Here is a 27460-nt window from a genome sequence, read left to right as displayed (position 1 = left end):
ATTACAGCCCTTAATTTCACTCCTCAGGAAGACCAACCATAAAGAGGCATGTGGTTTCAAAGGACCTCCTCTCGCGCGTTTAAAACCCATAATGGAACCGAGAGTTTTAAAAACCGTATAAAGGTAACGGACAACAACGAACAAAGCAAATACCGATTCCTTCTCAAACTGCTAAAAATTACAAAGATCTTTTATAGACATTAAACATCATAGCATGAAAAGGGGCTGATGGCACACAAGCATCCTGCAAAACCTAAAAAATTCCACTCTACCATAACCACTTATACCTACTTGAATCAACAGCAAAACGTTAAATCAACACAGAAATAGAAGCACCAAACTAAAAGCATCCCCAAACAGAAAATTGATTACTCCCGACATTACACATAATCATACAGTCATTGTAAGACAGCTCACAAAAACGAGCATAAGCAAGGGGTGATCTTATTCGTTTCATCCACTGACGTAACTCCTTATGACTTGGGTTCGGCAGCTGCTGCAGTCGACGAAGTAGCTGCTGAGACCGTGATCTCGCGGATATCTGAGAGACAAAGTATAGTTATAATCTGTTGATTACAATTTGTTCGGTAAAAAATTCAAATCATAAAATCTTTTTCAGTAACAGACTTGTTCTGTGACCTCTAAGCATTCCTGGTATAATAAAGTTTACGACCCAAATCGTGGGTTGTACGTTTATTCAGTACTTCTGTATGTTTTCTTCGACTGCAAAACGTGAAATGGTTGTTAAACAGCAAGGTTGATTGAGTTCTCTCCATCTTGACAAAGATGCAAGATCTCTCTCTCTCTCTCTCTCTCTCTCTCTCTCTCTCTCTCTCTCTCTCTCTCTCCACATCGCCAAGCCTTGCCCCTAGGCGAGAGGCTCCGCTATGCCGCATGTCACAAGGCTTATTCCATAAGCCTCTTAACCCTAACCCTAAAATTAAGGGGGCTTTCCCACCCTCACAGTATGATGTCTTCTACGCCAATCTCTCGCACCTTTCTTGCGGTGGCAGCGGCACCAAAGGATTATACCTAGATGAATCCAGGCTAAGCCCAGATTCACCCTTGAAGGAAAGTGCAAGGTATAGACCCATGGTAGTCACCCACAAGACGATATAACCATCAACTCCATCATGCATAGTATTGACTAAATACCACGACATCTCCACTAACGTCGTAAGTGCCCAATAGTGGGTGTAGAACTAGGTACTAACATATACTCCCCAACACAACACACACCACACACACACACACACATGAGCATACATCAACACAAAGTTTAATGTACTGAGTTTCTGTCATGACTCCGGAGATCAAGGGCAGACTCAACCATAATGAAGCCTAGCACTAAAAGAAGCATGACCTCTAGTCAGCCCTCGGACATGAAATACTTGGCTCTCGCGATTAAACAACTTAATTGACCAGAGAAAATCGAGAAGCTTGCCCATGGTGTTCATAGTTGACCTCTAGTGTCTTTCGATCGTTAAATTACTGACCCCAAACTTCTTTAAGGACCCTATCCCTCGTCAAGATGCGAGGATCACAGTCTTAGAGGCCCACATTCAAGATCTCATCGAGGAGAATGCTCAACTCAAGCGACGCATGTGGAGCTAAATTCTACTTGCGAAAGCATAGGAGGTCGAAACCTGTAACAGACTTGGACACTCCAAGTCAAGAATCAATCGCGACGGCACAAAATAACCACTTCAAAACAGTTCACAGTTCACAATAGATTTGCACTGGCCCGGCGGAGTTCCGTGCCTAGAGATATTGGCCCCAAAGACTGGCGCCCCTTTCGGTATTTCTTTATGTATTATTCAATGTTCACAGTACAAGAGAGCGGTTAGGGTTTCACTCTCAGACTTTGCGTCCAGATGCTCTGCAGAGTGTGTGCCCAAACCGCTTATTTAAAATTTACAAGGGATGCCAAAAGCAGAGCCCCAAAAGCTTCCAATCAAAAGCAAAGTGTTCTCTCTCTATCTCACACAAGCTCTCTTGAGCTTTTAATAAAATAAAGCAATAGAGCTCTCTCTCTCTCTCTCTCTCTCTCTCTCTCTCTCTCTCTCTCATGCGTAGGAAAATAAGCAAAAGCTGGAAACATCTGCCGCAAATTCAGCCAGCGCAATTTTCGGGCACTGCCGTACGATGCCACATCAGCATGTCAATGCATTTCACTGATTTTCAGCCTGCTGCTAGGGTTAGGGTTTATGACAGTTTTTAGGGTTAGGGTTTCTAGCAGATTTTAGGGTTTACAGGTTTTAGGGTTAGGGTTTGCAGAATCAAGGTTTTCAGCAGCAATCATGGTTTCGGCTCCCGGACAGACACGTCATCACTTTGTGACATACCCCCCTCTTAAAAGCATTGTAATCACCCTCGATTACGCCTGCAAAACAGATAGAGGCCATAAACCGTCTTAGCAGACACTGACTGTTAGTACCTACGTTGTAGGAACACACATCTAGCACATGTACCATCGACGGTCACATCACACGACATCACAGGACATCACTAGACATCACAGGACATTCAACATTCATTCGGATCTTTGACCGTGATTTATCGGCAATGTAGCTAGCAATCGCATCGAGATCCAATCGGGACCTCATCGATGTCCGATTGACTAACCCCTATTGCAACCATGTCTATTTGAGATCAATCAGACCAAAATGTTGCAGTCATTTCGTCTATCAGTTCCAGCACTTAAAAGAAGTCAAGAACAAATCAGTATCATAATCACGAATTCCATTTCATAAAGTCATACAGCAGAATAATGTCAGCTTTCACTATCCCTGAAGCTCAAAGAGACATCAGTGACTCTGGTATCTAAATCAAGGCATCTGTTGACAAAGGAGCGGAGTGACTCCCCTCTTGTGCATCCCACTGCACCAGATCTCTGACCAAGCTGAATTCAGGGTTCCATTTGGTGTAGACTATGCTAAACCAAAAGCATCGAGGTAAAGTTTCACAATCTGAGGAGTATCTGCTAGGTCCTCCTCCTCCATCCACTTCGCATCCAATGCAGGATAGTTCTTGAACTTAACCAAGAACCGCCTTCGGACTTTACCTTTATTCTTCGTATCCTTATGTGCCAAAATCTGTTCAGGAACAAGGATCTCCTCGTTTTCTTCCACTTTGGGTTGCTCATCAGGCTCCCCATCATCAGGCACATCACCTTTGAAAGGTTTCAAGAGACTCACATGAAATGCATTGTGAATACTCCAACTATCAGGCAGTTTCAGTTGGAAGGAGACATCATTTATCTTTTCAGTGATCTGGAAAGGGCTATAGTATCGCATACTAAGCTTTCGAAAAAGCCTCTTCTTTCCCTTTTTCTTTCTTAGGCGTGCCCTCTCAAAACGTAAGAGCATCCATGTCACGTGACCCTATGTGTCCGTGAACAAGCTACAGCATGATCAGGGTTCAGTCAGTCGAGTCAATCTAGATTTAGAAGTGATATGGCACTTTTGTGAGTCTATTCGTAGACCGTGCATGCCTGGTCACTTAGTATAGATGCATATCCTCTGGTTGCACACAGCATGATCATCAGTATTCCCATCAGAATCCATCAGATTCCATCGGGGGAATTTTCCAGAGCATTTAGCTTATGTTACCTATTTTTGACATTTTTCACTTATTATTTTTAAGTAACTTTTGTTGGAAAGTAGATAGGGCAAATTGAGTAAGTTTGTATATAAGCAAACCTAGACTAGCACTATTTGGCAGAAGAGGCAACAGGAGCCAAGCAAGCAACTTCTCAACAAGAACTTGGTGGTCTCTCCTCCAAGCAAAGGACTCAGCACCTTGGCGTTTCCATCAAGGTGGTCATCACCATACCTCCCGGATCCTAGCGTTTTGCATCAGTTTTGCCATCGCCAGAAGACCCCAGTGCATAGCGTTTTTGCATCAGCATCATCGCCAGCAGAACTCCCCATGACTAGCGTTTTTGTTCCCATCAGCCTAGCGTTTTAGAGAAGCTTCATAGACCTAGCGTTTTTGGCAATTTCAACAGATACAAGGCAGCGTTTTCAGCAATGAAAGGCCTGCCAATTCAGCCCTAAAGAATAGCAGATTCAGCCCGGTAAGAACCTCAGTTTTCAGCCCTAAACCTGCAGATTTTCAACGACAAAGACCTACAAAAACAGCCCCCAAAATCAACATTTTTGGACTAGCCGCAGATTTCAGCCCATAGCGTTTTTGGACAGCAGATACCAGATTGCAGATTTTAGCCCTTAGGACGGTGCCGTCATCCCCATCGTCGTCGTCAACATAGCCTAGACTTGCATCAGTCACATGCATTCAGTTTGTACCAGTTTGTGCAATCATAAGTAGACGAGTGGGGCCTTCGGAGGAGGGTTTTACAACGTCTCTGGTGTCATATCTCTTTTCTCCCTCTATCTCTCAGTCTCATACACTAGCACGCACAGTGTCCATTCACTTTGTTTGTGATCATAGCATTCTCTCATTAAGAACGGAAGGCTCTACCTTCCATAAGAACAAAAGGAACCTTGAGCACAGTTCGGAGCACTCATCTTGAGCAAAGCGCAAACATTCATTCCGCTGCACCTAACATTGGTATCAGAGCTTTGGCAGTGTTCTATATAACTCAAGGAAAGGACCACAAGAATCACAAGAATTTTTTTTTTGCTTGTTGAGGTCGCACGAACCCAAGTTCGCTTGGGCGTGTCGATTCCTAATCGTGTTTTTGAAGAGTGACAGGAATCCCAAGAAAGAATGGCTTGTCCAGCCTCCCCTTGTGTCTCTTTTCACTCATTGAGAGCGGACTGTGCACTTAGCGCCCGGCCAATCGACGTGAGGTGGGAAAAAGCAACCTTGGTGTGAGCGCAAGGCCGCCAAGGGGTGCGCCCGCGGAAAGGAGTAGAACTCGAGTGAAGAGAAGATCTTTCTCAAACACGGTTTGCAAGCGAAAGAAAACCTCAAGAACTCAAGAACCCCAAGACCCAAGACCCCCACGAACCCAAGTTCCTCGTGAACTTAATTAAGAACCCAAGACCCCAAGAACCCACGACTTCAGAATGGTCATCACTCGAAGCGGAATGGATACTTCGCTTGGAGGTGATGAGCATGAGAGAGGCGAAGAAGAATTTTCCCCACCAGGAGGTTTCTCCGACCCTCCCCCTTCCCCATCTACGTCAAGGATTGCACTAACTCCTATGAAGGACTTGCCGCAGTTGTTTATGGACAAGAAGTTAGACCGAAAAGCAGAAATAGAGCGTGAACACGAAGAAAAGATGGCAGCCATAGAGCATCAATACACAGAAAGAGTGGCAGCCATACATCGCGAGAACAAAGCAAGACAAGCAGAATATGACCGCAAGACCAAAGCACGACAAGAGAAGAGCGATCAACACATGAAAGAATTCTTGCGACTCTTTTCTCAAGTTCAAGCACAAATGCAAGAGATTCGGGAAAAGGAGACTCTCTCAGTCTCTTTTTCTCCCAAGCATGACACATGATTTGCATGACAATGATTTGCATGAGGATTTGAATGATATTGCTAAGCATGATGATTTGCATGATCAAGATGTGATTTCTCACAAGCATGATGAGTTGCATGAAGATGATGTGATTGTTTACAAGGATGATGTGTTAGTTGATACTTTCTCTAGTGAAGCTAACCTCATTGCAGAGATGATCAATCACGAAGACCCGATCTTGGCGCTCGAGTCGAGGTCCAAAGAACCCCCACACGACGATTCGATCATTCAGGAAGAACCGGTCTTGGCTCTCGAGCCTAGGTCCAAAGAACCCTTACAAGAAGTACTACGTGTTCGCATGATTGGTAAGCACGCATTGTTCGAGTGTTTCATTCGTGATGTTCCTGTATTTTAGTCAGCGTCTTTATGTGATCCCTTTTACTAGGCATGACATATTGTACGTTGAGCATGTTTCACTCATGAATGAGCATGGATGTATGCGGATTGTTCATGAAAAGCTGAAAAGTATGCATTCAAGGAAGTCAATGAAAAGTTGAAAAGTATGCATTCAAGGAAGTCACCTTAGGACGGTGTCGTCATCCCTGTCGTCGTCGTCAACCTAGCCTAGACTTGCATCAGTCACATGCTTTCAGTTTGTACCAGTTTGTGCAATCATAAGTAGACCACTCTCGCCGACGAGAATGGGGCCTTCGGAGGAGGGTTTTACAACGTCTCTGGTGTCATATCTCTTTTCTCTCTCTATCTCTCAGTCTCATACACTTGCACGCACAGCGCCCATTCACTTTGTTTGTGATCATACCATTCTCTCATTAAGAACGGAAGGCTCTACCTTCCATAAGAACAAAAGGAACCTTGAGCACAGTTCGGAGCACTTATCTTGAGCAAAGCGCAAGCATTCATTCCGCTGCACCTATAACCCAATCATCCGCCTTCAATGTCAAGTCGCGACGATGGCGATCCGTTGCCTTTTTTTGTAGTTCTTGAGACTTCTGCAAAGTCTCGCGAACCTTCGCAAAAGCCGTATCTAAGTCTCGCGTATATTCATCCTCTTCAAAAATCTGATCTTTCGTGCTTAGGAAGGTGGAACCTTCGCAGCACCTTCAACAATCTCAAATGGCGCCTTTCCCGTCGAAGAGTATATCGTGTTATTGTAGGCAAATTCCACCAAAGGTAAGTACTTTTCCCATTGAGTCTTCTGATCTGAGATATAAGACTTCAATAAATCTAGAACCACTGAATTTGCAATCTTAGATTGCCCATCAATCTGCGGGTGGAACGATGCAAGAACTGCAACCGCGTGCCAATTTTCTCCCAAATTGCCTTCCAAAACAAACTCCTAAATATGGGGTCTCTGTCAGAGACAATCGTCTCAGGCATGCCATGTAATCTGAAGATCTGGGCCACAAACAGTCTCGCTAAGTGATCCGGCTTGACTGTTTTCTTCACTGGAATGAAATGAGTCTATTTGCTAAATCTGTCAATAACAGTCCAGATACCATCCTGACCACTCTTTGTTCTCGGGAGATCAAAAATGAAATCCATTGCAATACTTTCCTAGGGCGGGTGGGTATGGGTAAAGGCTGTAACAAACCTTGTGCTTTATGCCTGTCAAACTTGACCTTCTGGCATACTAAGCAACTGCGCACAAACTCTTCCACATCCTTTCTGAGTCTCGACCAATAGAAGTATCACTCTACCCCTTTCATGGTGGTAGCAATGCCGCAGTTACCTGTAAAAGGTGGACAGTGGCATTCAGTCATAACCTTTTCCCTCAACGGCTGTGTTACACGCAACATGGTTTTTCTCATCAAGTAGCCATCCCGAATGGAATATCCCGCTACTGTCTCCCCATCCCGTATCCGTGTGAAAACGTCTGCAAAATCTGTATCTATGGCATACTGGTCGACCATATCCTCGAAGCTCCTATGATGTATCGCGGAAATAGCAAGAACCAACGACTTCCGAGACACAGCATCTGCCACCACATCCTTCTGTCCCTGAACATGAATAATCTGGAAGTGAAACTGTGACAAGATGTTCGCCCACCGCATCTTCTTTTCCGAAAGCTGCTTCTGTGACAAGAAGTAGCGCAAACTCTGATAGTCTGTAAAGACAGTAAAATCCGCTCCGAGTAGGTAATGCCGCCACTGAGTAAGCATGGATAACCGCAAAAAGCTCTTTCTCATAAATCTATGCTATCATCTCCGGTCTTGAGAACAATCGGCTCTTGTAAGCAATGACATGGCCTTCTTGCATTAAGACCGCACCCACACTACGACCACAAGCATCACAATTACTTCAAATGAATTCTGCAAGTCCGACAAAGTCAAAACTCGTCCCGTAGTCAATTTCTCTTCCAATATCTGAAAGGCAGTCACCTTTGTGGGTCCCCACGAGAAAGAGACTCCTTTCTGTGTCAAGATATGCAAAGGGGAAGCAACCTCTACAAACTTTCGAATGAACCGCCTGTAGTACGAACACAGTCCCAAGAAGCTTCTAACTTCATGGACATTCTTCAAATTGGGCCAATCACGGATAGTCTCTATCTTGGCCGGATCCATTTGCACTCCAGCTGCTGCTGAGACAATGTGTCCCAAAAAGTGTATCTCTTATAGGAAAAATTCACTTTTCTTTGCATTAATCACTAACTTGTGATCTCGTAATGCTTGAAAGACCTGAAGCAGATGATCTCTGTGTTCTGTCTCATTCTTGGAGAAAACAATGATATCATCAAAGAAAGTGCCAACAAATAGCTTGTACTCTCGAAAAATCCTGTCCATCATCCGGTTAAATGTCGCAGGAGCATTGGTTAAACCAAAAGGCATCACCAAAAACTCAAATAACCCAAAAGTCATTCGAAAAGCTGGTAGGCGTCTCCCGGCGCGATCCTGATCTGATGATATCCACTCTTCAAATCAATCCTACTAAAGCACGAGGATCCCTGTAATCTGTCGAGTATATCATCGATCCTAGGAATCGGAAATCTGTTCTTGATGGTGATTTTGTTGAGAGCTCTATAATCGATGCACATTCTCCAAGATCCGTCTTTCTTCAAAGCCAACAACACTGGAGAGCAATACGGTGAAGTACTAGGCTGGACAAGACCCTTTTCCAAGAGGTCTTTCACTTGGTTCATAATCTCTTCATTCTGTGCTCGGCTTAAACGGTAAGGTGGCCGGTTCGGTAGTGTGCTTCCAGGTATCAGATCAATGGTATGATCTTCAGGACGACCAAGTGCTAACTCGCCTGGCAGGCCCTCTGAGAAGCAATCGACATGAGAGTGAAGAAAATCTTTATCAAGTTTAGACATATTTGTCCTATCCTTATCGCTCAATTCTTTCATAGAGATCGAGTAAACAAACAGACTAGATTTCATTAATTTAGAAATGGCCGAAGCCGATACAATAGGGACAGACTCGCCCTTCAGTTTAATATCAAGTACAATGGTTCTGCCCTTCTTTGTAGTCAATGTCGCTTTTCTCACTCGATAATCGACCACGTCGTTATTCTTGTGGTACAGGGAATCCCTAAGAGAACATCACAACCCTCCAAAGGCATTATGAAAAAGTCCTCATGTCCCAAATACCCCTGACAATGCAACCGAAGTTTGCCAATGAGAGGTGTAATGGCTATGTCCCTGCCGGGTGTCGCTAGAACTGCCTCCGCAAGTGGTCCCATCCGATCGGGAGTGATCTCGAGCCGCGCCGCCAATTCCGATGAAATGAAGTTGGCCTTGGCTCCTCCATCAAAGAAGATCAGGGCCTCTTGGTCTGACTTTGTCCCAAGCTCGGCAAAGTTCTGTACTCTCATCCATGGTGTTGGGATCAATACCCACGCAATTTCGAACCAGTCCTGTTTTCATCTTGCCTTTTCTTCCACGTTCCTCAGCTGCTCTCGAACTCTCAGTCATGTCATCGTCCTTATCATTCTGTTCTTTTTGTGCCTTTTTAGGGCACTTCGCAGAGATATGTCCATGTTCCCCGCATCCAAAACACTTCCCCTCCCTGATGAAGCGAGCTCGCTCCCGAGGAGTAAGCTTGGGTCGTGCATCCTTCTTCTCTGGGTTGCTCTTTCTCTTTCTACTTTCATTCCCAAAAGTCTGTTCGGCTCGTTGTGGCATGACCTCATCGGTGGGGTAGGTCAGACTGCAAGAGTGAATGGTAAAGCCCCGCTTCGCATGACTCATCAACTCCTCCTGAATAGAAGCTGACTTCTGTTTCAAGCAGTGATCTCGGATCTTTGTAAGTAGACCCAAGGTGAACCGCTCAATCTGTTCTCTGAACGAGATCTTCTTGAATGAAGAGGCGGGTAGAAAAGAGCTCCAAAATCTCAAAGTAAGCATCCACTGTATCTCTCTTGGTCATCCAAAGATGGTTCCAAGCAGCTCGTATATCGCGTTCATACTTTTGTGTCAACCAAGAAGAAATAAAAAGCTTCTTAAATTTCAGCCATTTAATTGGCACAGTCTTGTTTAAAAGAAGCGTGGACCACCAAGTTTGAGCATTCCCCTTAGAGTAAGGGGCAGCTCTCCGAATCTTGGAGTGCTCTGAGTAGCGTCCTCCCGCGAAAGCGATGTCAAACTGCTATATAAAAGACAAACCTTTCGAAGCATCTTTGTATCCTGAAAATTTGTCAAATTTGATGGACTGTCCACCTTCCTTAAACTCTCGGACTTTCTTGCTTTTATCTTCAAGAAAGTCATACTAGTTGGCTTCATAAAGATTCTTCTTCTTCACACAAAATTTTCCGTCATCGGAGTCTGAATTGTCTGTAGACGAGTCCTCTGTAGAACTGTCACTCACTGGGCAAGATTTAGACTTCTTTGCCTTTTTCTTGCCCTTTCCGAAGCGTTGTTTCTTGCTTCGCTTTTTGCCTTTCCTCTCTTCTTCGCTCAAATCTGAAGAGCTAGAAGAACTATCAAAAGAAGAAGAAGAAGAACTAGGTACTTCTTCAAATCGAACACACTTCCTCTGTTTCTTTGCTTTGTCAAATATCGACTGACGACCCAAATAACCCGGGAAGTCACTGCCTTTCTTCTGCTTTTTGCCGTGCTTTTCAGCTTTCTTCTGCACGTCAAAAAGCTGAGCAATCCGTGCATCAACCACCTCTTCTAATTCCTCCTCTGAATATTACTTGTGATCAGAAGGTTTCTTGAGATCGGGTTTCTAAGTGGCGTTGTGGTTTTCTGTCACCAGGAGGTGTATTTTTCCTGTTGCCTTCCGTAAATAAGTACTAGATATTTTTCTTTATTCTTATTTTTACTTGTTTTCCCCGGAACCCTTGAAAAGGTGCAAGTGGACATTGCATGGCCAGTGTGAAACCATTGCGGCCGAATAGGTTTCTCATAGCGGCAGTCTGGGTCGGTCTGTCTGGGACTGGTCGGGCCAGTTAGCACTGAATTCTGATGAGTATGGAAGCCTGTGTGCGCCAAATGAAGTCTAGGCCACTCGGAAAGTCGCCTATAACTTTATAAGTCAGTGGGAACTAGAGAATTAACTCAAAAGGGGCAAACTGCACACATGGTGGCTCTAGGCAGTTTTGCCACTTCCAGCATGAAGAGGGGGCGCCCAATTTGAGAGAGGAGGCTGATTTTTGAACACAAGTGACCTACAGTGTGTGTGTGAGTAGTGGGTACAGGTCTACAGCTTTAATGGAAAGCTTGCCTTCTCCTCTGTCTCACGTAGTGCGATGACTTGCTCTCGTGCATCTCTCTCTCCCCTTTGGCACATATGGTAATGCCCCACTAGTTGGGCTACTCAGATGAACATGTACAGTTCTGGGGGATTATGCGTGTTTGCCAAGGCAAGAGCCTTCTGAACAGGAACAGGATTAGCTAATTGCTAATCCCCCACAGGTACGCACAGTTCTGGGGGATTATGCGCGTTTGCCAAGGCAAGAGCCTTCTGAACAGGAACAGGATTAGCTAATTGCTAATCCCCCACAGGTACGCACAGTTCCATCGCGAAAGATTACGAGTTCGGAGAGTTTTCTCGCGTGAAAACTCGTCCAATTCACAGGGGAACTGTCTCATTGCGTGCGGGAGCCCTTGGGACACGCGTAGGCGTGTTCGCTCCGCTAAAAATGATCCGAAAAGCGAATTACAGCCTGCTGTGTTTTTCTGCAGGTTTAGGGTTTCGCACCTAAACTGCAAGGGAACCTCGGGGGAGCCTCGTGAGAGCCTTGGGATGCGTGTACAGGCTTTTGGGCACCTGACAGTGAAAAACAGGGAACTACAACCCGCTGAATTTCTGTGACAGCTCACCAGAAAGCTTCCAGATAGCAAGGGAATCCGTCCTAGACAGGTGCTTTTGACCTACAGGGGTTTTTGCGCCGTTACGCTGCCAAAATCAGGTCGAAAACCTGCGTTTTCAGCCCTCGCCAGGTTTGGCCAGCTTTGTGAAAGCTTGTGCTAAGTGGTCGGATTGTCTACCTTAATTTGAATAAAGAAATACCGAAAGGGGCGCCAGTCTTTGGGACCTATAGGGTGTCGGTCTCGTGTGCGCAGTGACATTCTAGTCGCTGGACCCAACTGTGTTTTCTTCCCTTCTCAGTGCTCTGTGTAAAGTTAACAGGTAATCAAAATAGTACCGCCCTCTACGTTGTACAGGCCAGTTATATGGTTCCATCGACGGGATAGTCACTTTTTCTTCAAAAAGTGCAGAGTGGATTGTTGTGGGTGAAAGCAACACAGAGCTTTTCGTTATGGCAGAGAAGAGAGACCAAGTACCTGAAGAGGGATCTTCCTCACATGGCATGGAGAAAGTTCCTTCAACTCTTCAAGAAGAGGACAGGTTGTTTAAACCTTAACTGCGTTGCTGCATGGACATGTTTCAGCAGTTGGCTAACAACCCAAGGATGCAGGAGTTCTTACAGGCTCCGATACAGGGTTTTCAGCCTCCTACACAGGGCATGACTGAGCCGTTGCAGAAAAAGGAAATTTCCAATGCGCAGAAGACTCATGATGCTTGAGGGAAAGCCCATGTGGTTGAGCAACTAGCGGTGTCCAATGATCCAAAGCAACTTGCTTTAGCGGGACAGGAACCGTTTGTGAATGGTCAAGGGAGTAATGAACACGCTATGTGTCAGACCCTTCCATTACCTAATACTTATCCTGGTTATTTTGGAGGTCGTTCAGTGTTTCAAGCTATGGTTGGACCTTCCACAGGTTATATGCCAGGGAATGTGTTCGAGACAATGGAAACAGGCATGGGTAACCCTATGTATGCGAACATGGGTGTCCAACCAGGTTTTTAGGGTGCCTACGGCCAGTTTCGAGTGCCTGGAACACAATTTGGTATGGCTGGTTTTTCGCAGCCATACGTACCAAATGTAGATACCACAGGTAAAACAGTTGATGCGAGGGCTGGAATGAACACTCATGGAGCACCATTGTTACAGGCACCTGTTTATGATAATGTGGCTCCTTTGAGTAAGCTAAAGGATTACAAGGAAGGTGGGCAAGGAGTGAAGTTTGAAACTTTCAGAGGAATTGAGGATCAATTGAAGGCTTTGACCTTCATACAGCAGTTCGATGCAGCTTATGCTGGAGGAAACTTCACGGAATCTTCAAAGATACGCAAGGCTGCCACTTTCTTGAAAGGGAATGCGCTTCAAGAGTGGACCGCATTGTTGAACCAGGGTCAAGCCCCAACAACGTGGGTCCAATTCAAACAGCTTTTTGCGCCTACATGGTTGACAAACACTTTCGAAGTGGATGTGAAGACAGAATGGCACGAGTTGAATGCTAAACAATGTGCGAATCTGGAAGAGTACAATAAAGAATTTTGGGCCGCATTGTTGCCAGTCACCTCTTACAGGTTTGTGCCATTGTCAGAACAAATTGAGAAGTACTGTTGCGGATTGCCCAAGAAAATCCGGGACTATTGCACAAAGACTACTGTCATGAATATGTTTCAGTTGATAGAGAATGCAAGAGTGGTCAGCAATCTGTGGAAGGGAGATTCCGATGGATTTAATAGCCACAAGAAAGGGTCCCTGGGCAAACAGTTTTCAGCCAAGGACAATGTTGCAGCAAAGCCTTCTGAGCCTCCTACAAAGAAGCCTTCCACTGAAGAAGGTGATACGTCCAAGAAGCAGTCTAAGTCTTCTTCGGGACCAGGACAAGGACAAAAAAGGCATTTTTGTGGCAAAACTTTTGAAGAACGGAAAGCTCTTAGGGAGGCCAAGAAATGCTATATTTGTGAACAAGAAGGACATTTTGCAAATGAATGCCCACAGAAGAAGTCACAGGATAAGGATGACAAGTCAGACCATAAAGGGAAGAAGCCAAAGCCAAGTGCAGGACTTGTTCCAGATTTGGTTGGAGACCAGCCAAACACAGATGCCACAGAGCTGTGCAGAGCTTGGGGCAAAGTTAGAGACCAGACAGTGCTGGTTTTCTTTGATCCAGGAGCCCGTGCGAATTTCATATCACCAAAATTGGCATCAAAGTTGGGCATTCGTGCAAAAAAGATGGGTATGACAGGGGAAGCAGGTTTGGCATGCCCAGGTCATTCAGAGCTCGTTACTCCCATTTTGGGGAAGCTTCGTCTGCACATTCAGAGCTATGTGGATGCGGAAGAATTTCATATTATGCCACTTGAGGGTTGTGATGTGTTACTGGGTATCCCATGGTGTTACAGGTTGCATGCTATGGTGGATACTTACAACAAAAAGATTACCCTTGTACATAGAGGAAAGACTCATGTCCTTGATGTAAAGCTTAAAGGCGAGTCTGTTCCAGTTGTTTCTGCTTCTGCTATTTCATCTGTAATAAAGAATCATCTTTCTGCGTACTTGATCTTTGCAAAAGAAGTACCTCAAGTTGTATCTAATTTGTCTACCTTAGATAAAGACAGGTCAACTTTTTTGAGTGGTTTGAGTGATTGTTTTTCGGACTCTTTGCCATGGGAGTTACCTCCTGAGAGACTTGAGGATCATACTATAGATCTTGTGCCACGTTCTAGTCCACCGAATAGACCACCATACAGGGTTAGTGCAGCCGAGCAGAAAGAGATTATGAGTCAGGTCAACGAGCTTTTACAGAAGGGGCTGATTCAGCCCAGTTCATCCCCTTTTTGTTCGCCTGTACTCTTAGTGCAGAAGAAGGATGGTTCATGGCGCATGTGCATTGACTATCGCGCCTTGAATAAGAATACTATCAAGAACAGGTTCCCCATACCGAGGATAGATGACATTCTTGATCGGCTTGAGGGAGCGTCATTGTTTACAAGAATAGACCTAGAGAGTGGGTACCATCAGATACGCATTACGCTAGAAGATGTCCATAAGACTCCGTTCAGGACAACATTTGGTCTCTATGAGTTTCTTGTCATGCCATTTGGTCTCACAAATGCTCCTGCCACGTTTAATAGAATGATGGACAGAATTTTTAAACCACATAGAAACTTCGTGGGTACCTTCTTTGACGACATGATTGTCTATTCGAAGTCTGAAGAGGAGCATAGGGATCACTTGACTGCAGTTTTCAATGAGTTACGTAAGAACATGCTACTCATTAATGCGAAGAAGAGTGAATTCTTTCTGCAAGAGATTCACTTCCTTGGGCACATTGTTTCAAAGGATGGGGTACCCATGGATCTCGCTGAAGTGGAAGCAATTAGGTCATGGCCAGACTTGAAGTCCGTACATGACATTCAAAGCTTTCTAGGCTTATGTTCCTACTACAGGAGGTTCATCCGAAATTTTGCTGAGATTGCTTCTCCACTCCATGCACTGCAAGGAAAAGGAGTTACTTTCAACTGGACAGCCAAGGAAATTTTAGCGTTCAAACACTTGAAAGAGAAGCTGACTTCAGATCCGGTAATCATTTTGCCAGATCTTTCAAAACCTTTTGTGGTTCAGTGTGATGCGTGTGGCCATAGTCTTGGTGCAATTCTAATGCAGAATGGCCGAGTAGTCGCATATGAGAGCAGAATTCTTTTGAGGACTGAAAGAAACTTGCAAGTCTATGAGAAAGAATTGCTGGCAGTAATTCATGCTCTCACTAGTTGGAAACACTATCTGCTAGGGGCTGATTTTGTTGTCCAAACGGATCATCAAACCTTGCGATATTTTCTCACACAGACGAAGTTGTCTGAGAAGCACATGCGATGGGCAAACATCTTGTCAATGTTCCATTTTCAGATTGTGCATGTGCAAGGGAAAAAGAACGTGGTGGCTGATGCGTTGTCACGAAAGCCCCAAATCTCAGAAGTGTCAATTCCGTACCATTGTGAACTAGAGGAAATGAAGACACAATATGCTGAAGATTCAGATTTTGCAAGGATCTATGACCAGCTTGTTGATGGGCAACATCATGAGCACTATATGCTTAACAATGACTTTCTCATGATGCATGGAAAGTTATGCGTTACTAAACAGTTACGGCCAAATATTTTGACGGAAAGTCATGCTCCACCTTATGCTGGGCATCGTGGAATTGATGCGACAGTGAAAGGGGTTGAGGCATTCTTCTATTGGCCAGCTTTGCGTCAAGATGTTGACACATTTGTAAGATCATGCTCAGTATGCCAAAAAGTCAAATTTGACAAACAAAAGCAACCGGGATTGTTGCAGCCATTGCCGATCCCAGATAGGCCATGGGAAAGCATAGCAATGGACTTTATCTTTGATCTTCCAAGGACGCAAACAGGCAATGATGGGATTTGGACTATCATTTGTAGGTTCAGTAAGCAGGCCCATTTCATTCTTGTGAGGAAGAAGATAAAGCCAGAACACATGGTCAAGATATTCATGAGCAATATCTTTAAATATCACGAGATGCCTCGGTCAATTGTCAGTGAGACAGGGATCCACGTATGACGAGTCTTTTCTGGAAGGCATTGTTTGAGAACATGGGCACTACGCGAAAGTTCTCTTCTTCGTTTCATCCGCAAACTGATGGACAGTCAGAAGAGGCAAATTCTATTGTTTTGGACCTGCTCAAATGTTATGTGTCAGAGCACAAGGCAATTTGGGAACACCATCTTCCATTGGTTGAATATGCTTACAATAACACTGTGCATACTTCAACAGGTAAGGCACCATTTGAGATAGTGGAAGGAGGGAAGACAGTCCCGCCCATTATGCAGACTAAGGACAAGATTTTTGAGGCAGACAAGTATGTGCAAGATATGGATGAAACATACAGAAAGATAAAGATTGCTCTTGAGAAGACTCATGCTAAGCAAAAGAAAGCTGCTGATCGTCACCGTCGTGCACTTGTATTTTCACTTGGTGATTGGGTGCTTTTGCGCTTTGAGAAGGCCAGGTTAAGGAAAAGGAAAGGCAAGGAACGCTTGTTTCCTAAGCTCAATATGCGATATTATGGTCCTTTTCAGATTTCAGAAAAGATCAACGATGTAGTTTACAGGTTGAAGCTACCCGAAGGCTGGAAAATACATAATGCTTTTCATGTCAGCCTTCTAAGACCCTTTGTTGGTGATGTGCCAAAGAATATGCTTGATGAGGAACAACCCAAAGTGGAAGAATTGGATGAAATCCTTGTTCCTGAACAAATATTGGCACATAAAGGGAGAAAGGTTAGAGGAAAGGTTGCAAGACGCTATTTGGTGAAGTTCAAGAACTATCCATCGTTGGATGCCAAATGGATGGAAGAGTCTGAATTGCTTGATTCACCTCAGCTACTGCAATTGTATCTTGAAGCCTTTCAAATGTAACCCAGGTCCCACAGTGACTTGATCTGGCCTTTTTGGAGCAAGGGAAGAGCATGGTTCATGATGCTCAAGAGAGTAGTTAAGCAATTGTATCTACTCTTTCCATACAGAATTTAGCTAGACAAGTTTGTGCTTCAGACTACACTAGAAGGCTTCTATGCTTGATATATGTGTCGTAGCCAGGTTGGTGGGATTGTTTAATCGTCCAACGCTACATTTCCGGAAGCATGTCTATTTTGGATTCCCATCATAGAATATATGTGGTATCATGAGATACTGCATGTATTATTGGCATGCAAGCGAGGTCGCTTGCAATATTTCAAGGGTGGGGTGTGTCACAAGGAGGTGATGCCTTCCGTAAATAAGTACTAGATATTTTTATTTATTTTTATTTTTACTTGTTTTCCCCGGAACCCTTGAAAAGGTGCAAGTGGACATTGCATGGCCAGTGTGAAACGGCTGCGGCCGAATAGGTTTCTCATAGCGAAAGTCTGGACCGGTCAGTCTGGGACTGGTCGGGCCAGTTAGCACTGAATTATTATGAGTATGGAAGCCTGTGTGCGCCAAATGAAGTCTAGGCCACTCGGAAAGTCGCTTATAACTTTATAAGTCAGTGGGAACAAGAGAATTAACTCAAAAGGGGCAAACTGCACACATGGCGGCTCCAAGCAATTTTGCCACTTCCAGCATGGAGAGGGGGCGCCGAATTTGAGAGAGGAGGCTGATTTTTGAACACAAGTGACCTACAGTGTGTGTGTGAGTAGTGGGTGCAGGTCTACACCTTTAATGGAAAGCTTGCCTTCTCCTCTGTCTCATGTAGCGCGATGACTTGCTCTCGTGCATCTCTTTCTCCCGTTTGGCACATATGGTAATGCCTCACTAGTTGGGCTACTCAGATGAACATGTACAGTTCTGCGGGTTTATGCGCGTTTGCCAGGGCAAGAGCCTTCTGAACAGGAACCGGATTAGCTAATTGCTAATCCCCCACAAGTACGCACAATTCCATCGCGAAAGATTGAGAGTTCGGAGAGTTTTCTCGCGTGAAAACTCGTCCAATTCATAGGGGAACTGTCCCATTGCGTGCGGGAGCCCTTGGGACACGCGTAGGCGTGTTCGTTCCGCTAAAAACGATCCGAAACAGCGAATTACAGCCTGCTGTGTTTTTCTGCAGGTTTAGGGTTTCACACCTAAACTGCATAGGAACCTCGGGGGAGCCTCGTGAGAGCCTTGGGATGCGTGTACAGGCTTTTGGGCACCCGGGAGTGAAAAACAGGAAATTACAGCCCGCTGAATTTCTGTGACAGCTCACCAGAAAGCTTCCAGATAGAGAGGGAATCTGTCCTGAACAGGTGATTTTGACCTACAGGAGGTTTTTGAGCTGTTATGCTGCCAAAATCAGGTCGAAAACCTGCGTTTTCAGCCCTCGCCAAGTTTGGCCAGCTATGTGAAAGCTTGTGCTAAGTGGTCGGATCGTCTACCTTAATTTCAATAAAGAAATACCGAAAGGGACGCCAGTCTTTGGGGCCTACAGGGTGTCGGTCTCGTATGCGCAGTGACATTCTAGTCGCTCGACGCATCTGTGTTCTCTTCCCTTCTCAGTGCTCTGTGTAAATTTAACAGGTAATCAAAATAGTGCCACCCTCTACGTTGTACAGGCCGCTTATATTTTCTGCTACAAAGAAGTCTCGCTCATATATTAGGCCAATTTCGGATCCTTCACAAAACTGAGCATCATCTTTGTTGCATTGCCGATCAATTGACGACGCTTCATCTCTCTTTGCTCCGCCAGAGTAGGCCGAGGCGGGCCATACTCTCTACCGGAATCTTCATTGTCATCCCTACCCGCATCTTCGGATGCAGAGGAAGTTGACTAATCCTTGCATGAAGCCATAGGTGCCGCGGAAGAAAAAATTGGGTATCGGATTTCCCGTAGAAGAGAAATCCACCGTGCTCTGATACCACTGTAACAGACTTAGACACTCCAAGTCAAGAATCAATCGCGACAGCAACAAATAACCACTTCAAAACAGTTTACAATTCACAATAGATTTGTACTGGCCCGGCGGAGTTCCGTGCCTAGAGATATTGGCCCCAGAGACTGGCGCCCCTTTCGGTATTTCTTTATGTATTAATAAATGTTCACAGTACAAGAGAGCGGTTAGGGTTTCACTCTCAGACTCTGCCTCCAGATGCTCTGCAGAGTGTGTGCCCAAACCGCTTATTTAAAGATTACAAGGGATGCCAAAAGCAGAGCCCCAAAAGCTTCCAATCAAAAGCAAAGTGTTCTCTCTCTATCTCACAAAAGCTCTCTTGAGCTTTTAATAAAATAAAGCAATAGTGCTCTCTCTCTATCTCCCATGCGTAGGAAAATAAAGCAAAAGCTGGAAAAATCTGCCGCAAATTCAGCCAGCACAGTTTTCGGGCCCTGTCCTACGATGTATAACCGGCCTGTACAACGTAGAGGGCGGTACTATTTCAATTACCTATTAACTTTACACAGAGCACTGAGAAGGAAAGAGAACACAGTTCCATCCAACGACTAGAATGTCACTGCGCGCAGGAGACCGACACCCTGTAGGTCCCAAAGACTGGCGCCCCTTTCGGTATTTCTTTATTCAAATTAAGGTAGACGATCCGACCACTTCGCACAAGCTTTCACAAAGCTGTCCAAACCTGGCGAGGGCTGAAAACGCAGGTTTTCGACCTGATTTTGGCAGCACAACGACGCAAAAACCCCTGTAGGTCAAAAGCACCCGTCTAGGACGGATTCCCACGCTATCTCCTAGACAGATTCCCTCGCTATCTGGAAGCTTTCTGGTGAGCTGTCACAGAAATTCAGCGGGCTGTAATTCCCTGTTTTACACTGCCGGGTGCCCAAAAGCCTGTACACGCATCCCAAGGCTCTCACGAGGCTCCCCCGGTGTTCCCTTGCAGTTTAGGTGCGAAACCCTAAACCTGCAGAAAAACACACCAGGCTGTAATTCGCTGTTTCGGATCCTTTTTAGCGGAGCGAACACGCCTACGCGTGTCCCAAGGGCTCCCGCACGGAATGGGACAATTCCCCTGTGAATTGGACGAGTTTTCACGCGAGAAAACTCTCCGAACTCTCAATCTTACGGGATGGAACTATGCATACCTGTGGGGGATTAGCAATTAGCTAATCCGGTTCCTGTTCAGAACGCTCTTGCCTTGGCAAACGCGCATAAACCCGCAGAACTGTACATGTTCAACTGAGTAGCCCAACTAGTGGGGCATTACCATATGTGCCAAAGGGGAGAGAGAGATGCACGAGAGCAAGTCATCGCGCTACATGAGACAGAGGAGAAGGCAAGCTTTCCATTAAAGCTGTAGACCTGCACCCACTACTCACACACACACAGTAGGTCACTTGTGTTCAAAAATAAGCCCCCAGTCTCTCCTGGGCGCCTCCTCCAGCTGAGGTGTCCTGCAGATGGCTCTACAACTGCCAAGTGTCCAGTTTGTCTCTTTGAGTTCATTCCATAGTTCCCACTGACTTATAAAGTTATAAGTGACTTTTCGAGTGGCCCAGACTTCATTTGGCGCACGCAGGCTTCCATACTCATCAGAATTCAGTGCTAACTGGCCCGACCAGTCCCAGACTGACCGACCCAGACTTCCGCTGTGAGAAACCTATTCGGCCGCAGTCGTTTCACACTGGCCATGCAATGTCCACTTGCACCTTTTCAAAGGTTCCGGGGAAAACAAGTAAAAATAAAATAAATAAAAAATATCTAGTACTTATTTACGGAAGGCAACAGGAAAAATACACCTCCTGGTGACACACCCCACCCTTGAAATACTGCAAGTGACCTCGCTTGCAGGCCAATAACACATGCAGTATCTGTTGATATCACATATATTCTATGATGGGAATCCAAGATATACATGCTTCCGGAAATGTAGCGTTGGACGATTAAACAATCCCACCAACCTGGCTACGACACATATATCAAGCATAAAAGCCTTCTAGTGTAGTCTGAAGCACAAACTTGTCTAGCTAAATTCTGTATGGAAAGAGTAGATACAATTGCTTAACTACTCTCTTGAGCATCATGAACCATGCTCTTCCCTTGCTCCAAAAAGGCTACATCAAGTCACTGTGGGTTCCATCTGAAAGGCTTCAAGATACAATTGCAATAGCTGAGGTGAATCAAGCAATTCAGACTCTTCCATCCATTTGGCATCCAACGATGGATAGTTCTTGAACTTCACCAAATAGCGTCTTGCAACCTTTCCTCTAACCTTTCTTTCTTTATGTGTCAATATTTGTTCAGGAACAAGGATTTCATCCAATTCTTCCACTTCGGGTTGTTCCTCATCAAGCATATTCTTTGGCACATCACCAACAAAGGGTCTTAGAAGGCTGACATGAAAAGCATTATGTATTTTCCAACCTTCGGGTAGCTTCAACCTGTAAGCTACATCGTTGGTCTTTTCTGAAATCTGAAAAGGACCATAATATCGCATATTGAGCTTAGGAAACAAGCGTTCCTTGCCTTTCCTTTTCCTTAACCTGGCCTTCTCAAAGCGCAAAAGCACCCAATCACCAAGTGAAAATACAAGTGCACGACGGTGACGATCAGCAGCTTTCTTTTGCTTAGCCTGAGTCTTCTCAAGAGCAATCTTTATCTTTCTGTAGGTTTCATCCATATCTTGCATATACTTGTCTGCCTAAAAAATCTTGTCCTTAGTCTGCATAATGGGCGGGACTGTCTTCCCTCCTTCCACTATCTCAAATGGTGCCTTACCTGTTGACGTATGCACAGTGTTATTGTAAGCATATTCAACCAATGGAAGATGGTGTTCCCAAATTGCCTTGTGCTCTGACACATAACATTTGAGCAGGTCCAAAACAATAGAATTTGCCTCTTCTGACTGTCCATCAGTTTGCGGATGAAACGAAGAAGAGAACTTTCGCGTAGTGCCCATGTTCTCAAACAATGCCTTCCAGAAAAGACTCGTCATACGTGGATCCCTGTCTCACTGACAATTGACCGAGGCATCTCGTGATATTTAAAGATATTGCTCATGAATATCTTGACCATGTGTTCTGGCTTTATCTTCTTCCTCACAAGAATGAAATGGGCTTGCTTACTCAACCTACAAATGATAGTCCAAATCCCATCATTGCCTGTTTGCGTCCTTGGAAGATCAAAGATAAAGTCCATTGCTATGCTTTCCCATGGCCTATCTTGGATCGGCAATGGCTGCAACAATCCCGGTTGCTTTTGTCTGTCAAATTTGACTTTTTGGCATACTGAGCATGATCTTACAAATGTGTCAACATCTTGACGCAAAGCTGGCCAATAGAAGAATGCCTCAACCCCTTTCACTGTCGCATCAATTCCACGATGCCCAGCATAAGGTGGAGCATGACTTTCCGTCAAAATATTTGGCCGTAACTGTTTAGTAACGCATAACTTTCCATGCATCATGAGAAAGTCATTGTTAAGCATATAGTGCTCATGATGTTGCCCATCAACAAGCTGGTCATAGATCCTTGCAAAATCTGAATCTTCAGCATATTGTGTCTTCATTTCCTCTAGTTCACAATGGTACGGAATTGACACTTCTGAGATTTGGGGCTTTCGTGACAACGCATCAGCCACCACGTTCTTTTTCCCTTGCACATGCACAATCTGAAAATGGAACATTGACAAGATGTTTGCCCATCGCATGTACTTCTCAGACAACTTCGTCTGTGTGAGAAAATATCGCAAGGTTTGATGATCCGTTTGGACAACAAAATCAGCCCCTAGCAGATAGTGTTTCCAACTAGTGAGAGCATGAATTACTGCCAGCAATTCTTTCTCATAGACTTGCAAGTTTCTTTCAGTCCTCAAAAGAATTCTGCTCTCATATGCGACTACTCGGCCATTCTGCATTAGAATTGCACCAAGACTATGGCCACACGCATCACACTGAACCACAAAAGGTTTTGAAAGATCTGGCAAAATGATTACCGGATCTGAAGTCAGCTTCTCTTTCAAGTGTTTGAACGCTAAAATTTCCTTGGCTGTCCAGTTGAAAGTAACTCCTTTTCCTTGCAGTGCATGGAGTGGAGAAGCAATCTCAGCAAAATTTCGGATGAACCTCCTGTAGTAGGAACATAAGCCTAGAAAGCTTTGAATGTCATGTACGGACTTCAAGTCTGGCCATGACCTAATTGCTTCCACTTCAGCGAGATCCATGGGTACCCCATCCTTTGAAACAATGTGCCCAAGGAAGTGAATCTCTTGCAGAAAGAATTCACTCTTCTTCGCATTAATGAGTAGCCTGTTCTTACGTAACTCATTGAAAACTGCAGTCAAGTGATCCCTATGCTCCTCTTCAGACTTCGAATAGACAATCATGTCGTCAAAGAAGGTACCCACGAAGTTTCTATGTGGTTTAAAAATTCTGTCCATCATTCTATTAAACGTGGCAGGAGCATTTGTGAGACCAAATGGCATGACAAGAAACTCATAGAGACCAAATGTTGTCCTGAACGGAGTCTTATGGACATCTTCTAGCCTAATGCGTATCTGATGGTACCCACTCTTTAGGTCTATTCTTGTAAACAATGACGCTCCCTCAAGCCGATCAAGAATGTCATCTATCCTCGGTATGGGGAACCTGTTCTTGATAGTATTCTTATTCAAGGCACGATAGTCAATGCACATGCGCCATGAACCATCCTTCTTCTGCACTAAGAGTACAGGCAAACAAAAAGGGGATGAACTGGGCCGAATCAGCCCCTTCTGTAAAAGCTCGTTGACCTGACTCATAATCTCTTTCTGCTCGGCTGCACTAACCCTGTATGGTGGTCTATTCGGTGGACTAGAACGTGGCACAAGATCTATAGTATGATCCTCAAGTCTCTCAGGAGGTAACTCCCATGGCAAAGAGTCCGAAAAACAATCACTCAAACCACTCAAAAAAGTTGACCTGTCTTTATCTAAGGTAGACAAATTAGATACAACTTGAGGTACTTCTTTTGCAAAGATCAAGTACGCAGAAAGATGATTCTTTATTACAGATGAAATAGCAGAAGCAGAAACAACTGGAACAGACTCGCCTTTAAGCTTTACATCAAGGACATGAGTCTTTCCTCTATGTACAAGGGTAATCTTTTTGTTGTAAGTATCCACCATAGCATGCAACCTGTAACACCATGGGATACCCAGTAACACATCACAACCCTCAAGTGGCATAATATGAAATTCTTCCGCATCCACATAGCTCTGAATGTGCAGACGAAGCTTCCCCAAAATGGGAGTAACGAGCTCTGAATGACCTGGGCATGCCAAACCTGCTTCCCCTGTCATACCCATCTTTTTTGCACGAATGCCCAACTTTGATGCCAATTTTGGTGATATGAAATTCGCACGGGCTCCTGGATCAAAGAAAACCAGCACTGTCTGGTCTCTAACTTTGCCCCAAGCTCTGCACAGCTCTGTGGCATCTGTGTTTGGCTGGTCTCCAACCAAATCTGGAACAAGTCCTGCACTTGGCTTTGGCTTCTTCCCTTTATGGTCTGACTTGTCATCCTTATCCTGTGACTTCTTCTGTGGGCATTCATTTGCAAAATGTCCTTCCTGTTCACAAATATAGCATTTCTTGGCCTCCCTAAGAGCTTTCCGTTCTTCAAAAGTTTTGCCACAAAAATGCCTTTTTTGTCCTTGTCCTGGTCCCGAAGAAGACTTAGACTGCTTCTTGGACGTATCACCTTCTTCAGTGGAAGGCTTCTTTGTAGGAGGCTCAGAAGGCTTTGCTGCAACATTGTCCTTGGCTGAAAACTGTTTGCCCAGGGACCCTTTCTTGTGGCTATTAAATCCATCGGAATCTCCCTTCCACAGATTGCTGACCACTCTTGCATTCTCTATCAACTGAAACATATTCATGACAGTAGTCTTTGTGCAATAGTCCCGGATTTTCTTGGGCAATCCGCAACAGTACTTCTCAATTTGTTCTGACAATGGCACAAACCTGTAAGAGGTGACTGGCAACAATGCGGCCCAAAATTCTTTATTGTACTCTTCCAGATTCGCACATTGTTTAGCATTCAACTCGTGCCATTCTGTCTTCACATCCACTTCGAAAGTGTTTGTCAACCATGTAGGCGCAAAAAGCTGTTTGAATTGGACCCACGTTGTTGGGGCTTGACCCTGGTTCAACAATGCGGTCCACTCTTGAAGCGCATTCCCTTTCAAGAAAGTGGCAGCCTTGCGTATCTTTGAAGATTCCGTGAAGTTTCCTCCAGCATAAGCTGCATCGAACTGCTGTATGAAGGTCAAAGCCTTCAATTGATCCTCAATTCCTCTGAAAGTTTCAAACTTCACTCCTTGCCCACCTTCCTTGTAATCCTTTAGCTTACTCAAAGGAGCCACATTATCATAAACAGGTGCCTGTAACAATGGTGCTCCATGAGTGTTCATTCCAGCCCTCGCATCAACTGTTTTACCTGTGGTATCTACATTTGGTACGTATGGCTGCGAAAAACCAGCCATACCAAATTGTGTTCCAGGCACTCGAAACTGGCCGTAGGCACCCTAAAAACCTGGTTGGACACCCATGTTCGCATACATAGGGTTACCCATGCCTGTTTCCATTGTCTCGAACACATTCCCTGGCATATAACCTGTGGAAGGTCCAACCATAGCTTGAAACACTGAACCACCTCCAAAATAACCAGGATAAGTATTAGGTAATGGAAGGGTCTGACGCATAGCGTGTTCATTACTCCCTTGACCATTCACAAACGGTTCCTGTCCAGCTAAAGCAAGTTGCTTTGGATCACTGGACACCGCTAGTTGCTCAACCACATGGGCTTTCCCTCGAGCATCATGAGTCTTCTGCGCATTGGAAATCTCCTTTTCCTGCAACAGCTCAATCATGCCCTGTGTAGGAGGCTGAAAACCTTGTGTCAGAGCCTGTAAGAACTCCTGCATCCTTGGGTTGTTAGCCAACTGCTGAAACATGTCCATGCAGCAACGCAGTTAAGGTCTAAACAACCTGTCCTCTTCTTGAAGAGTTGAAGGAACTTTCTCCGTGCCATGTGAGGAAGAGCCCTCTTCAGGTACTTGGTCTCTCTTCTCTGCCATATCGACAAGCTCTGTGTTGCTTTCACCCACAACAATCCACGCAGCACTTTTTGAAGAAAAAGTGACTATCACGTCGATGGAACCATATAACCGGCCTGTACAACGTAGAGGGCGGTACTATTTCAATTACCTATTAACTTTACACAGAGCACTGAGAAGGAAAGAGAACACGGTTGCATCCAGCGCGCACACGAGACCGACACCCTATAGGCCCCAAAGACTGGTGCCCCTTTCGGTATTTCTTTATTCATATTAAGGTAGACGATCCGACCACTTCCCACAAGCTTTCACAAAGCTGTCCAAACCCGGCGAGGGCTGAAAACGCAGGTTTTCGACCTGATTTTGGTAGCATAACCGCGCAAAAACCCCTGTAGGTCAAAAGCACCTGTCTAGGACGGATTCCCTCGCTATCTCCTAGACAGATTCCCTCGCTATTTGGAAGCTTTCTAGTGAGCTGTCACAGAAATTCAGCGGGCTGTAATTCCCTGTTTTTCACTGCCGGATGCCCAAAAGCCTGTACACCATAGTTACCGGGGGACGCCCCCTAGCCCCCGTTCCGGCATTCCGGGGGGGCAGTTCCCTTCCCGAACGTTCCGAAACGTCCGGAAACGTTTGACGTTCCGGGTGGCCAGTGCAAACCGGAACGGCCGTTCCGGAACATTCCGAACGCCCCCAAAACGTTCCGGAATGCCCCTGGAACGGCCAACGGCTACAAACAAATTTGGCAAAAATTGAAAAAATTGAAGTAAATGTTTGGGCTTCTTTTTAAAGTGTGCAAGGCCTCAAGGACTCATAAAATGCACCACCCTCCCCCTTTCTCTCCACAAGCTAATCCTCAAGGCTCAAGCTCTCTCCCTCTCACACTCTCAAGATCTCTCCCTCTCAAGACTCACTCTCTCAAGGCTCAAGGCTTTAAGCCTTCAAGCTCTCTTCCTCTCCCTCCCACTCTCTCAAATCTCTCCCTCTCTCTCTCTCTCTCTCTCTCTCTCTCTCTCATCATCTAGTCATAGCAAGATTGAATGGTCTTCAAAACGAGTTTTTTGTGAGTATTAGAGTCAAAGCACTCTAATACTCCTTGTATTTAAACACAAGAAGCTAAAAAATGCACTATTTGGGTGTTTTTTATACCTCCCGTTCCGCGCCGTTCTCGTTCCGAACCCCTAGCCGTTCCCCCTTTCCGTGGGGATCCCGTCGCCATTCCCGTTCCGCGTTCCGGGTAACT

General features: G+C 45.1%; 1 protein-coding gene across 2 annotated transcripts in view; it reads right to left on the bottom strand.

The window, feature by feature from the left end:
- Positions 1 to 349: 349 nt before the first annotated feature.
- LOC147434110 (ATP synthase epsilon chain) overlaps positions 350 to 27460 on the bottom strand; it is a 54822-nt gene continuing 27711 nt past the window's right edge. The window contains exons 2-3 of one of the 2 annotated variants that reach the window (XR_015185340.1): positions 640 to 723; positions 350 to 541 (exon numbers count right to left, since the gene is read on the bottom strand). Coding sequence is in view for 1 of the 2 variants with exons in the window: in XM_086490709.1 (XP_086346835.1) it covers positions 474 to 541 (68 nt within the window). In the remaining variant the exon portion in view is untranslated. The remainder of the gene's footprint in view (positions 542 to 639; positions 724 to 27460) is intronic. The other variant, XM_086490709.1, reaches the window with a different exon arrangement.

This window comes from Adiantum capillus-veneris, chromosome 19, assembly GCF_014529385.1.
Source record: "Adiantum capillus-veneris isolate H3 chromosome 19, ASM1452938v2, whole genome shotgun sequence".
NCBI lineage: Eukaryota > Viridiplantae > Streptophyta > Polypodiopsida > Polypodiales > Pteridaceae > Adiantum > Adiantum capillus-veneris.
This window is presented reverse-complemented; position numbering and strand designations above follow the sequence as displayed.